This window comes from Ichthyophthirius multifiliis (assembly GCF_000220395.1).
Source record: "Ichthyophthirius multifiliis unplaced genomic scaffold scaff_1120509251450, whole genome shotgun sequence".
NCBI classification, from domain to species: domain Eukaryota; phylum Ciliophora; class Oligohymenophorea; order Hymenostomatida; genus Ichthyophthirius; species Ichthyophthirius multifiliis.
Window position 1 is genome coordinate 15,997 of NW_004085864.1, and position 14,541 is coordinate 30,537.

General features: G+C 13.8%; 4 protein-coding genes across 4 annotated transcripts, besides 37 other annotated features; 2 read left to right on the plus strand and 2 right to left on the minus strand. All coding sequences in view use genetic code 6, as the record gives it.

Annotated features, from left to right (window-relative positions):
- Positions 1-155: 155 nt before the first annotated feature.
- Positions 156-932, plus strand: IMG5_206720 (leishmanolysin family protein, putative; the record flags this gene model as incomplete). Its single annotated transcript, XM_004023706.1, has 2 exons — positions 156-627; positions 892-932. 2 exons carry the CDS (start codon positions 156-158, stop codon positions 930-932), a joined length of 513 nt encoding a protein of 170 aa, XP_004023755.1.
- Positions 933-1,149: 217 nt separating this feature from the next.
- Positions 1,150-1,203: a microsatellite.
- A 5-nt stretch (positions 1,204-1,208) lies between these two features.
- Positions 1,209-1,258: a microsatellite.
- Positions 1,259-1,810: 552 nt separating this feature from the next.
- IMG5_206721 (hypothetical protein) lies at positions 1,811-2,618 on the minus strand (the record flags this gene model as incomplete). Its single annotated transcript, XM_004023707.1, has 2 exons — positions 1,811-1,896; positions 1,952-2,618. 2 exons carry the CDS (start codon positions 2,616-2,618, stop codon positions 1,811-1,813), a joined length of 753 nt encoding a protein of 250 aa, XP_004023756.1.
- Positions 2,619-2,691: 73 nt separating this feature from the next.
- Positions 2,692-2,732: a microsatellite.
- A 323-nt stretch (positions 2,733-3,055) lies between these two features.
- Positions 3,056-3,093: a microsatellite.
- Positions 3,094-3,231: 138 nt separating this feature from the next.
- Positions 3,232-3,292: a microsatellite.
- Positions 3,293-3,795: 503 nt separating this feature from the next.
- Positions 3,796-3,839: a microsatellite.
- Positions 3,840-4,128: 289 nt separating this feature from the next.
- Positions 4,129-4,189: a microsatellite.
- Positions 4,175-4,220: a microsatellite.
- Positions 4,221-4,327: 107 nt separating this feature from the next.
- Positions 4,328-4,374: a microsatellite.
- A 174-nt stretch (positions 4,375-4,548) lies between these two features.
- Positions 4,549-4,604: a microsatellite.
- Positions 4,597-4,644: a microsatellite.
- Positions 4,598-4,642: a microsatellite.
- A 166-nt stretch (positions 4,645-4,810) lies between the features above and the next one.
- IMG5_206730 (leishmanolysin family protein, putative) lies at positions 4,811-5,432 on the plus strand. The gene has a single exon (XM_004023708.1). It carries the CDS (start codon positions 5,066-5,068, stop codon positions 5,396-5,398), a length of 333 nt encoding a protein of 110 aa, XP_004023757.1. The 5' UTR covers positions 4,811-5,065; the 3' UTR covers positions 5,399-5,432.
- A 469-nt stretch (positions 5,433-5,901) lies between these two features.
- Positions 5,902-5,944: a microsatellite.
- Positions 5,945-6,090: 146 nt separating this feature from the next.
- Positions 6,091-6,131: a microsatellite.
- Positions 6,093-6,131: a microsatellite.
- Positions 6,132-6,375: 244 nt separating this feature from the next.
- Positions 6,376-6,441: a microsatellite.
- Positions 6,426-6,477: a microsatellite.
- Positions 6,478-6,684: 207 nt separating this feature from the next.
- Positions 6,685-6,734: a microsatellite.
- Positions 6,735-7,413: 679 nt separating this feature from the next.
- Positions 7,414-7,458: a microsatellite.
- A 322-nt stretch (positions 7,459-7,780) lies between these two features.
- Positions 7,781-7,826: a microsatellite.
- Positions 7,813-7,844: a microsatellite.
- Positions 7,842-7,870: a microsatellite.
- An 8-nt stretch (positions 7,871-7,878) lies between these two features.
- Positions 7,879-7,928: a microsatellite.
- Positions 7,929-8,469: 541 nt separating this feature from the next.
- On the minus strand, positions 8,470-11,298 carry IMG5_206731 (hypothetical protein; the record flags this gene model as incomplete). Its single annotated transcript, XM_004023709.1, has 4 exons — positions 8,470-8,480; positions 8,888-8,922; positions 10,413-11,091; positions 11,268-11,298. The coding sequence occupies 4 exons, from the start codon at positions 11,296-11,298 to the stop codon at positions 8,470-8,472; spliced, it is 756 nt and encodes a 251-aa protein (XP_004023758.1).
- Positions 8,520-8,587: a microsatellite.
- Positions 8,602-8,648: a microsatellite.
- Positions 8,607-8,658: a microsatellite.
- Positions 8,622-8,663: a microsatellite.
- Positions 8,738-8,773: a microsatellite.
- Positions 9,700-9,770: a microsatellite.
- Positions 9,700-9,776: a microsatellite.
- Positions 11,202-11,245: a microsatellite.
- Positions 11,299-12,615: 1,317 nt separating the features above from the next.
- Positions 12,616-12,684: a microsatellite.
- Positions 12,624-12,686: a microsatellite.
- Positions 12,679-12,725: a microsatellite.
- A 324-nt stretch (positions 12,726-13,049) lies between these two features.
- Positions 13,050-13,107: a microsatellite.
- A 1,020-nt stretch (positions 13,108-14,127) lies between these two features.
- Positions 14,128-14,195: a microsatellite.
- Positions 14,134-14,201: a microsatellite.
- The last annotated feature ends 340 nt before the right edge of the window (positions 14,202-14,541 follow it).

The following is a 14,541-nucleotide window of genomic DNA, read 5'->3' on the forward strand; positions in this document are numbered from 1 at the left end:
TTTAGTGATCATGATATGTCTAAATGGATATTACTAAGGGAACTACTCATGCTTTTGTTACAACAAAATAAAGGAAGTTAATACTGTGTTGCTCAAAACTCCTAACGTTTTGTAGGTTTGCTCGATAATATTTCGATTGTCCTCTCTTAGAAGGTATGCCTCTTTAACATTTAGGAGGCGAAGATTCTGTTAAATCTCATTGGCCAAACACAATTATCCAAAACGAATACATGAATACATCTACATCATCTACTTAGGCCCATTTTAGTGGTTTTACAACGAATCTTCTAAGAGACACAGGTTACTATGCTGAAATAAACGCCTCTATGGAAGAATAAATGTTTTATGGAAAAGGAAAAGGCTGTGAATACGTTTATCGTAAATGTGATACTACTTTTAGAGAATATTGTAATCCTGAAACTGACGTTGGAATATGTGACTTTTATCACCATAGTTTTGCTAATTGTAAAGCTGGTTTATATAATGATTCTGATTGTAATAATTTATTTGCCTACAAAAATGGAAAATGTTGGGATGTTAACAGTGAATATAACACAGATATTTATAGAAAATAAAATGGAACTAAATTTGGTACTGATTCGAAATGTTTTAACGGAACCTTATTGGGTAAAAAATATAAAAAAAAAGATAAAATACAGGGCAATTGCTATTAATATGAATGTAGTACAAATGGATAATAACTAACTATATTTGTAGATTAAGTATAACTCATTTGTACAAAAAATTTAGAATAAAAAACAGTAGTGAATTATCAGGGATATATTTAATGCCCATAAAATATATAAGAATTTTGTGGGTTTAAAAAAATGTGTCCCAATTTCTGTAGTGCTAACGGAATATGTTTAAAAAACTAATGTATTTGTATTAAAGGATACTTTGGAGAAGATTGCTCTAAAAATAATCTCAAATGAGAAAAATAAATTTTATTAATTTTATAATATATATAATAAAAAAATTATAAAAATTATAAATAATAAATGTAAAAAATTAGAATTTTTATTTTTGATATAATATAATATTATATTAAATTAAGTTTATTATGAAAAAAAAAAAAAATTAAATTAAAAAAATATAAAAAAATTTTTTTAAAAATAATTTCTAATATAAAAATAAACTAATTTTAATAACATATAAATAAAATTTAAAAATTATAAAAAAATAATTAAAAAAATATAAATATAAAAATTTATATAATTTATATAAATAAATATATTATTATATATATATATATATATATTTTAAGTATTCATATATTTATATATATAATTTTTTTCATAATTATTATTTAGATTCTATTTTAATTTGTTCTACTTAAACGTTTTTTTTTCTAAAAATATATCTTATCTTATATAAAAATATAATTAAAATGCACAAAACAATAGCTAAAAGTATCCAAAAACCTATTTACCACATTGTTATTTTTTATTCTTTAGGCTTAACTTATTTATCACAATAAGAGCTTACGTCTTTATGTATATATGCTGACATTATTGCTTTAAAATCACTATATTTACATACATCTTATCCATTGCAAATTTTAAGATATCTTCCATTAAATTTAACTTTAACATAATGTTATTTATCTTAATCATCCTCATATAACTCGAAAATATAATTGGATGCAAATACTGGCATTAATTCACAAAATTCAGATTATTATTAATTTTATTAATAAGATTAAAGACATTCTTAACTCTATTAATTCAAAATTATCATTAAAGAATTTATTTATGAATCATGAGTTGATGCTATAGTTATTTTACGAGGGTTTACATTTTTTATCTTAGATTCAAATTCTTCTAAAAGGAATTTGATATATGGAGTTAAAATTAACTTCTTACTAAAGGAGTGAAATATGTAACAACCTTATAAAAGCTTTTTATATAATTTAAAAGTTCATACTCTTATATGGTTAAATTATAGTTAATACCTAAGAATCTTGAAGTAGTTACCCAGTCTACAAAAGCTGAAATATTTTTAACATCTAAAGTATAACTTATGCCTACTTTTGCAGCTATTTAATTCACTTGATTTTCATATTTTTTGTAAAATTGTTCTAACATTACAATGTTTTTTTAAAGGTTTTCTGCTTTGAATTTTGATTTCGAAGGTTTACATTTAAATTTAAGAATATTTAATTCATCATTATATTATTATATCACATAAGGATAAAAGCCCTCAGGTAAAGCAAACCTTAAATTATTATTGTAAACAAAATCATTTACTTATTATGCACGCTATTATTATTAATTCTAATGATATGGAGCTTCTTTTAAATTATCAGCTAAATTTTGAGGTAATGCTATGCCAGTTCTGAGAGGATATAAACCATATAAGAAACTTTATAAACTCTATAAAGTTCTATTTACATTAGAAGAAAATGCATATATACTATCAATATCATAATTTTCTGGAAGAAATCTTTTTTCACCAACATATTCTTAACGCACAAGATTGCCGAAATTATAGTGTTAAAGCATACCAACTGATGTTAATTATCCTTCTTTTTGTTTATAAAATTTATAATCAGGCTTATCTTTTATTACTTTAGAATTAACTGAATATCTTGCTCCGTGACGCATAGCTATTTAAACCATTTTAAGATTTAAAGCAGAAAAAGCTTCATTTATTAGCATAATAAAAAATAAACATTTTACAAAAGATTTCATATTTTATAATTAATTTTATATTTTTAATAATAATATTTATATAAATATATGAATATATATTATATAAATTTCTATTTAATATTTTTTTTTTTTTCATTAAATCATATAAATATATATTTTACAAATATTTTTCTGATATCTTATAAAATAAAAAATATAAATCTATTATTAAAATATTATTAAAATGTTTTATATATTTTTATAAAAGTTAATTTAATAAAAGTAATAGATAAAAATAATTTTCTTACGTATATTAAAATGAATAATTAGATCTATAAAATTATTAAAGTATATAACATATAAAATACATATATATTATGTATCATATAAATTATAAAAGATAATAGATTTTTTTAAAATTTAAATAATAAATTTTATATTTAATATATTTTTTTTAATAAATATATCTAAATAGAATTTTTTATATGTCATGATAATAATATTGATATAATATTGTAAATTAAACATAAATATCATTATATATTTTTAATATTAATTTAAAAGTTTATTAAATATTATCTCTTTTTATATATATATATTTAAATTAATTTTTTATTATTAAAAATTATATATTTTTATTTTATAATTTAATTTATTTATTAAAGATATTAAAATAAGCTTTTTAAAAAACAAATAAAAAAATATAACTATATACAATAAATTTCTTTTTAATTTGTTCAAAATAAAATATGAATCAATAATATAACAAATCCTAAAATGGATATGATATATATATTTTTATTTAAAAAAACAATAATTTATTAATTTTTAGATTGAAATTAATTAAAATTTCCTTTTAAATTAGTTAATAATATAAATAATTTGTGAAAAATTTATTTTATATTATAAATTTATTTTATAATTTTTTTTTATTCTTTTATAAATATTTAAATTTCTAAAAACTTTATATTTATAATAATTTTAGTATTTAATTTATTCAGGATTTTTAAAAATGTTTCTTAAAATTCTGTAAAAGATTATTCTTATATCATAATGATAAAAAAAATTAATTTATTTATATTTTTTAAATTTTTATAAAAAAAATTAAATAATAAAAAAAAAATATCTTTCTTTAATCATTTTTTCAAAATTTTAGAAAAAAAATTAAATATATATTATATTATATATAAATATATTTTTTATATATAATGTTTGAATAAAAATATTATAATAATTATATAATATAATTTAAAATAAAAAATATTATTTACAAGAACTTATTAATATTTAAAATAAAATAAAAATTAAATTTGTATAAAAATATATTATAAAACTATAAAAAAAATTTATAAATAATATAATTTATTTTTAAAAATTAATAAATTATAAAAAAAAGAAAAAATTCATATAAAAAACATCTATTTAAATTTAATATATATAAAAAAAAAGTTTATAATTTATAAAAAAATAATATGAATATATATATATATATATATAAATATATTTATCTTTATATAAATTTATTTATATATTTTTTTTTATTTTTTTTTATATATTTAACATATAAATTTTTTCTATTTTAATATATAATTATTATTAATAAAATATTTTTTTTTTTTTTTTTTTTTTTTATTGTCTGATTATCAAAACAATATAAAATTACTTTTTTTTATTAATAGTAATAAGTTAAGAATTTTAATATAAATTATATAAAAATACAAAAATATAATAAATAATAAAAATAATATATTAATGTTTATTATTAACATTCATTTTTTTTTTATTATAATTTTTTATTTCCTCTACAAAAATAAATATTATCATTTACAGATGTTATACAATTAAACTAATTTTTTTTTATTTTATTTTAAAATTAAAAAAATTAGTGTAAAAATATGAATTAAATAATATAAATGCGTATATAAAATATTAATAATATTTAATTAATATAATTATTATATTTATATAAAATAAAATAAAATAAAAATAAAAATAAAAATTAAAATTAAAATTACTCCTATAACTAAAAATTTTTCAATATATAACAAAAAAAAGTTAATAAAATAGAAAACGAAACATGTTATAACCTTTTTTTTATTATTTATTTATTTTTGATTAAAAAGTCATTAAACACTAACTGTCCACGATAAAATCAAAAAAAAGCATAAATAAAAATAAAACCTACATGACATGGAATCTTTAGATATTATTAATTTACAAATAACTCCACATAATATGGTAATAACCTACGATATGTCTCATTTCGAAGCATTTCCTTCAAATGCTTAAATAAAATGTTAACTATTTCCCGCGAAAAAACCATATAATTCGCAATTGAATATTTTTCTCATTTAATAAATATAATTCCAAGATCTAAATCATAAATGACATATTGAAATTCTAAATGTAAAGATATTAAAATTCCTACAATAGACATGAATAGAGGGAAAAATTCTGATTTAAATTTATATGTATAATATAACACGAATGAAGAAGAAGATTATTAAGCCTAGTCATATTTAACTTAGGCCTTTTTTAGTGCTTTTACAGCCAATATTTTAAGGGACACAGGTTTCTATGCTGAAATAAACGTCTCTATGGAAGAATAAATGTTTTATGGAAAAGGAAAAGGCTGTGAGCATGTTATGGATAAATGTAGAACTTCAAGAAGAGAATATTGTAATCCTGAAACTGACTATTTTTTATGCGATTTTTACCACCATGGTTCTTCTAAATGTAGAGTTAGTATATTTAATGATGCTGGTTGAAATAATTTATTAAACGATTCTTAACAAATAAGGTATATTCAAAGATCATGGAATCAAATTTGGGATTGATTTAAGATGTGTTAATGGAAATTTATTGAATAAAAAAAAACATATAAAAAATTATAATATCAATGTAATTCTAATAGATAATAATTCATTTTATGTGTAGGATAAATACAACTTATTTATAGATAAAATTAGAAAAAAAAACAGTAGAAAATTATAATGGATATATTTTATGTTCGGAAAGCATACAAGAGTTTTGTGGGTTTAAAAAAATATGCCCGAATTTCTGTAGTAAAACTGATATTGCTTAAAAAATAAATATCGTTGTAAAAAAGGATTCTTTGGGGAAAATTACTCTAATAATAAACATATTTGATAAAAATAGATATATTCATTTTTTTTATTTTGTATAAAATAAAATATATTAAAAAAATTTTAATTTTTAATATATTTTTTATTTTGATGAATAATTTAAATAATTAATTAATATATTTTTAATAAAAATAATAATTAAATTATAAAAAAATATATAAAAATATATTTATTATAATAATATTAATTAATAAATCTTACATTATTAATAAATTTAAAAAATAAAATATACTTATATATAAATAAAGCAATTTATTTTTTAAAAATATCATATTTCAAAATATGTTTAAGTTGTTTTTTTAAACTATGAGAAATATAAATAAATTTAAATAATTTATAAATAATTTTAAAAATTAAATTTTTATGAATAGATGGTTGATGAAAAAAAATTATATGATTTGTGTTTTAAAATAACTTATTGTTTATTTTTGTAATATTAGAACTTATAATCGTTATAAACTTACATTTTTTATTTTATAATATAATAATAGAAAATTTAATATAAGCTTTTTATGTTTATTATTTCATATAAAAATAAAATATTTATTATAAATATTTTATATTTTTTTATATATTATAAAGACAATAATTTTTTTTTTTAAAATAATATATAAATAAATATAAATATAAATAATTTAATAAAAAAATAAATATATTAATAAATATTTTTTATATATATATATAATATTTTATAATATATTTATTTTTATATGAAATAAACTCTTAATATAAATTATAAATAATTTTATTCGAAATTTTTTAAATAAAAACTATTTCACATTTGTATAAATTTTTTATATTCATTATGATTTTTTATTTTAAAATTAATTTTAACAAACTAAATATTATACAATCAATTTAAAATTGACATAAATTAAATATAAAAAACTATAATTAAAATTTAGTTTATAAAATTATTTTTATTCTAATAAAAATATATTAATTTAATATAATTATTAAAATAAATATAGGATTGATAATAAAAAAATATTATAATAAATTATCATAAAAGTTAAAAAATATTATTAAAACAATAATATAATCTTGATTATAAGTCTTAAAAATTATAAAATTAAAAACACAAGTGTCTCGTTAATAAAATGTAAAAAAGTCTATTAATTTTCATAAATCTAATTAAATATTTTTCTCTTTTAATAAAAAATATACTAATATTTGAATTAAAAATGAAATATTATTAATATTATTCCAAATATGGGTTAATTTAAAAGATATAATATATATTTTTAATAACTGGACCATATTTCTGATTTTTAGTAGCTTAAAAAATATATATCAGGATTTCCGTAATAAAATACATATAGACTAAATATTAAGCATTTATGATAATGAATTCAATAAAAATGATTAAGTATTAAAATAAACTATGTATATTTATCAGTATTTTCTATTATTTATTGAAAAAGAAAACTTTTTATTTAATTATTTAAATTATATGTTCTTTTGAAATAAGATTAAGAATTTTAGTTTTTTAATTTTAATATTTTTTTTTATAATAACGTTATTATTATTTATCATATTAAACGAATAATTTAATTAAAAAAATTAAAGTGAAATGATAAAGATAAACAATATTATAGAATTTCAAGTTTAATTATTAAAAAATTAGATAATAAAAATAAAACAAAAATATATTATTTAAAATAAATATATTTTATATTAAATTAAATTAATATAATTATAAAAATATAATTAAATTATCAATTTAAATATGCCTTAAATATTCAAACCTATTATTTATAAATATATGTAAAGAATATTTATTAAATAAAAAATAATAAAAAATCTTTTTTTTTTAACAAATAAAATAAAATATAGTAAAAAAATTAAAATTATATAATTTTTAAAAAAAATCTAAAGTCATACTTTAAGTAATAAAAAAAATATATTTCGTTTCGTATTAGATTTTAAATAGTAAAAAAAATTAAAAATTGATATTTAAATTATTTTATAAATAATAATATGTGTATATACTTATTTATATGTATATAAAATTAAATAAATATAATATAAAAAAAATATATATAATATATATATATATATATATATACATTTTTACAAATACATTTTCTACAACATTTTTTTATATTTTATTTAAAATATTTTCTTAAATATATTTTTTTGTAAATATATTAATATATATATTAAATTTTTTGAATTTTTTTTTTTATTTTTATCTTTTATATTTATCAATTTATAAATTCTTTTTTAATTTTTTTTAAACTTAATCTAAATATATCTCTTTTTTTTTATTTATATTTATTAGATATTTGCAACTAAAATACTACCAATATTTTTTTTTTATATAATTTTTTTCACCATTTTTAATTTTTAAATCAATTTTTCTCATTTTTTTTAATATAGTATATAAATATTTTTTAAAAAAAAATATTTATCTTTATTTCAAATATATATATTCTTTTTATTAAAGTTATAAATTCATTATATAATTATTTTATTCTTATTTTTTATATACAAAATATATTTATTATACCAAAAACAATAATTTTATTTTTTATTTAAATAAATATGATTTACACATAAGATTTTATCAATAATTTCATTTTAAAAAATATCAAATTTTGGTTATATTAATAATTAAAACTTCTTTTGTATTAAAATAAGGATTATACTTTTTTTTTTTTCAAAAAATAAAAAAACTAAGTTTTTTTTTTTCATACAGTGTCTACATAAGTTTTGATTAAATTTTTATAATAATATTTCATTTATATATATTTTATTTAAATTTTTTATATATATTAAATATGTTTATTAATATATTTTAAATATATTATACGTATATATGGTATTTTTATATTTTTTTATTTTTATGTTTTTATATTTTTTTATTTTTTTAATGTTATTTATGAAATGTTTAGTTTATTCTAAAAATCTTATTATAATTAACTAATAATAATAATATATATAAATTATTAAACATATTTTTTTTTTATTTTTTTTCATTTTTTTACATTTTTTATTGTATAAATAATTTTTTTCTATAAAATCATTAGAAATTATAAATATGTGTATATATCTTAGTTTTACCATTAATATTTTTTATTTTTATTTATATTTTTATTATTATGTAACAAGTTTGGACATCATTAGTTACTATAAGGCAGTTACTAATTTTTTATTAATTTATTGTAAAAAGTAATAAATTATAGTTAGAATTTATAAATAAAATATTATTATATTTTATTATTGTTTTTTTTATAAATTAAGCAAATTAATGTTTTAAATTATCTATAGATAGTAAATATAATATGAATAGTTATAGTAATAAAACTGTTTTTTGTTTTTAAATTTAAAAGTTTTACCTTAATTTTTTTTTTTTATATCTTTTGTTAAAAATCAATTATTATATATAATTTATTGGATTTATTAAGAAACAAAAATAAAATAATATATATCATTATAAATATTATTATTTTATTTTATAACAAATACATATTTATGATTTTATTTATATACTTTTAAAAAATTGTAAAGATTTAAGAATTAAAAAATATGTTTTTTGAAAGTAAAATTTTTTATTAATAAATAAAAAATTTTACAACTTATATTTATTAAAAACCATAGAAAATAATTTATAATATAAAATTATTTAAATTTATTTCTTATTTTTATATTTATTTTTAATAAAAAAAAAAAATTAATTAAAAAAATCTATTAATTATAATTTTATATCCATAACCTATTTTTAAGGTATGAATTGATTAATTTTTTTTATATTGTAAATAAAATTAGAAATGATCATAAAATTAAAAAAAATATTATTAAAAAAAAAAAAATTAATGATATACATAAATATAGATTTATGAAAGATAAATTTTTAATTTCTTGTAATTTATTGCTACAAATATTTTTATTTAATAAAAACTATAAAAATTAAAATTAAAATATATTATAAATATTATATATATATATATATATATTTATTTATATATATATTTATTTATTAAATATATATTATTATTTTTATCATAATTATTAATTTGATTCTATCTTTACTTGATCTACTTAAATATTTTTTTTTCTAAAAATATGCCTTAGTTTATATAAATAAACAATTAAAATTATCAAAACAATAGCTAAAAGTATCCAAAAGCCTATTTACCATAAAATGTTTGTTTTTACTTTTGGCAAAACTTATTTATCACAATAAGAGCTATGGTCTTTATGTATATAAGCTGACATTATTGCTTTAAAATCACTATATTTACATACATCTTATCCGTTGCAAACATTAATATATTTTCCATTAAATTTAACTTTAACATAATGTTATTTATCTTAATCATCCTCATATAACTCGAAAATATAATTGGCTGCAAATACTGGCATTAATTCACAAAATTCAGATTATTATTAATTTTATTAATAAGATTAAAGACATTCTTTACTCTATTAATTGAAAATTAACATCATAGGATTTATTTATGTATCATGAGTTGATGCTATAGTTATTTTACGTGGGTTTTAATTTTTTATTTTAGATTCAAATTCTTCCAAAATGAATTTGATATATGGAGTTAAAATTAACTTACTTACTAAAGGAGTGAAATATGTAACAACCTTATAAAAGCTTTTTATATAATTTAAAAGTTCATACTCTTATATGGTTATATTGTAGTCAATACCTAAGAATCTTGAAGTAGTTACCCAATCTACAAAAGCCGACATATTTTTAACATCTAAAGTATAATTTATACCTATTTTTGCAGCTACTTAATTCACTTGAGTTTCATATTTTTTGTAAAATTCTTCTAACATTACAATGTTTTCTTTAAGATTTTATTCTTTGAGTTTTGATTTTGAAGGTTTACATTTAAATTTAAGGATATTTAAATTATCAGTATATTATTATATCACATAAGGATAATAACCCTCAGGTAAAGCAAACCTCTCATTATTAATAAGAAAATCATTTACTTATTATGCATGCTATTATTATTAATTCTAATGATATGGAGCTTCTTTTAAATTATCAGCTAAATTTTGAGGTAATGCTATGCCAGTTCTGAGAGGATATAAACCATATAAGAAACTTTATAAACTCTATAAAGTTCTATTTACATTAGAAGAAAATGCATATGTACTATCAATATCATAATTATTTGGAAGAAATCTTTTTTAAACAACATATTCTTAACGAACAAGATTGCCAAAATTATAGTGTTAAAGCATACCAACTGATGTTAATTATCCTTCTCTTTTTTTATAAAATTCATATTCAGCCTTACCTTATATTACTTAAGAATTAAGTGAATATCTTGCTCCATGACGCATAGCTATTTAAATCATTTTAAGATTTAAAGCAGAAAAAGCTTCATTTATCAACATAATAAAAAAGAAACATTTTACAAAAATAATCATTTTATATAATTTATTTTATATTTTTAATAAAATTAATAATAATATATGAATAAATATTAAAAATATATAAATAATTTATTATATAAATTACTATAAATATTTTATATATTTAATGATATCATTTAGATATTTTTAGTATAAATAATTTTCTGGTATCTAATAAAATAAAAAAATAATCTATTATTAAATAAATATTTTCACATTTATTATCTATATTTATAAATGTTAATTAAATAAAAGAAATAGATAAAATAATTTTTTTATGCATATTATAATTATTTATAAATTCTGTTTAATAATCAAAGTAAATAACATATAAAATATATATATATATATTATTAATCATATATATTACATAATATCATAAATAATAGATTTTTTAAAAAATTTAAATAATAAATTTTATATTTTATATTTGAAATTTTTTTTTAAATTAATATATTTAAATAAATTTTTTAATATGTAATGAGAATAATTTTAATATATTATTCTAAATTAATCAATAATATAATTTTATAAATTTAATATTTATTAAAAAAGTTTATAAAATGTTATTATTTTGTATATAATTATTTTAATTTATTTTTTATGACTAAAAATAATATATTATTATTTTATAATTTAATTTATTTATTAAAAATATTGCAAAATTCTTTTAAAAAATTAATACAAAATGTATAATTATATAATTTTAAATTATTAATAAACTATATATTTCTTTATATTTTTTTTTAAAATAAAAATGAAAATCAATAATATAAAAAATACTAAAATCGATTTAGTATATTTTTTTGTTTAAAAAATAATAAATTTTTATTTTTAGATTTAAATGTATTAAAGTTTCCTTTCAAATTCATTGATAATTTAAATATTATTCAATAAAATTATTTTTATATTAAAAATTTATTTTAAAATTATTTTTTATTCTTTTATAAATTAAATTATTTAATTTATAAAACTTTATTCTTATTAAATTTTAGTTTTTATTTTTTAAGAATTTTTTTTAAAAAAATTGTTATATTCTTTTTAAAGAATAAAACATTAATAATATAAAAAAAAAAAAAAAATTAGACTTATTTATTCTTTTTATATTTATTTAAAAAAAAAAATTACAGTCATTTTTAAAAATTTAGATAAAAAAAATAAATATATATTATATTAGATATAATATATATTTTTATAAGTGATATTTTAATAATAAATATTATAATGATTATATATTATAAATAAAAATATATTCTTTACATTTACTTTTAATAATTAAAATAAATAAAAAATTTATTTATAATTTATATAGTTAAAGAATAAAAAAACTATAAATGATATATTATATAAATTTTATATTTTTTATAAAAATTATTAGAAAATATAAATATAATCATCAAAAAATTAATATTTTATATTGATATGATTTGAAATAATATAATAGATTAATTTTTTAAATAAAATATATATATAAATAAATATATATATATATATTTATATATATAGATATAGATATATATATATAATTTTTTTCTATATTAATTTATTTCTATAAATAAATTATAATTTTTTTTTATTTTTATTAATTGACGAATTTTAAATATAAATTTTATTTATTTTTATTATAATTTATAGAAACATTTATTTATTTTAAAATAATTATATTTAAAATACTCAAATATAATAATATATAAATAACATTTAACATATAATATTATCATATATTAATCTTTTTATATATCTTTATTATAATTATTATTTACTTGTATAACCTTAATAATTTATAGTATTATTATTATTTAACATATATCATTTTATCATATTTTTTAAAAATAAAAAAATTGACTAAAAATAAGAAATAAATTAAGTAAATGTTAATTTTTAATAAAATATTTTTTAAACTAAAATTAATCTATTATTTTTTAAAAAAAAAAAAATTTAATATTAAGCCTAAAAATTTTTAATATATTTAATTAATATCAAGTAAATAAAATAAAAAATGAAAAACATTTTATAACCTTATTATTATTTATATTTATATATTTTTATCTATAAGTCATTAAACACTATCTTTCCACGATAAAATGAAAAAAAAGCATATATAAAAATAAAACCTACTTTAAATTGAATCATTAGATATCTGTAATTTACAAATAAAAGTCAACATAATATGGTAATAATCTACGATATGTCTCATTTCGAAGCATTTCCTTCAAACGCTTAAATAAAATGTTAACTATTACCTTCGAAAAAGCCATATAATTCGCTATTGAATATTTTTCTCATTTAATAAAAATAATCCCAATTTCTAAATCATAAATAATATAGATAAATTTTGAATGTAAAGATATTGAAGTTTCTACAATAGACATGAATAGAGGAAAAAATTCTGATATAAATTTTTATGTATAATATAACACGAATGAATAAGAAGATTATTAAGCCTATTCATATACGGGTTAATTTTTCTCAAATATAGGACATACTCATAATTTAGTTTGATTAAATTTAAGTAAATTAACAGACATAGATTTTGGAAATCCTATTGAATTAGAAAATTTAGTTGAAATAGCTATAACTATTTCTAAAAAAATAATAGGGATTTATAGTTAATTTTCAAGAACTCATAAAGTTATTATGTTTGCTTAATAATATTTCGGATGTCAAAAATAGGAAGATACGCCTCTATAAAATTCAGGAGGCAGTAATAAACAAATTTAATAAGGATATATATATATATATATAGAGAGAGAGTTATAAATTATTAATTAAAAAAAGTTAATTAATATGAATATATACATAATATTTTTAGTTATAAATAAAAAATAATAATTAAATTATAATTAATGTAAATATAAAATAAATTACAAAACATATATATTGCATATATAAAATAAAATAATATAAATATATAGCAACAAAAAATTAATATTAAAATAATTATATAAAATTTTTATTAATATTAAAAAAAAAAAATTATTATATATAAAATTTATATAAAAAATATATTATTTGATATATAAATATATATATATATAAATTATTTATGTTTTTTGAAAAATATAATTATTTTATGTATATTTAATATAAAAAGATTTAATATATATTTTTTATTTAATCAAAAATAATAATAATATGTATTATTATTATAAATGAATAATTTTTTATTTTTGTTTTTTCTTAAAAAAAAATTCTTGTAATATTTATTAAGTTATTTTTAAAATACATTCGTTTTTATTATTAATTTAATATTAATTTTAAATAAAAATAAAATAAATATAATATAATATAATAAGTTATAATAAAAAATTTAAAAAAAAATAAAATGATTTATTATTATAATTTATTTAAGTTTTTTTTTTTATAAACTAAAATAAAAA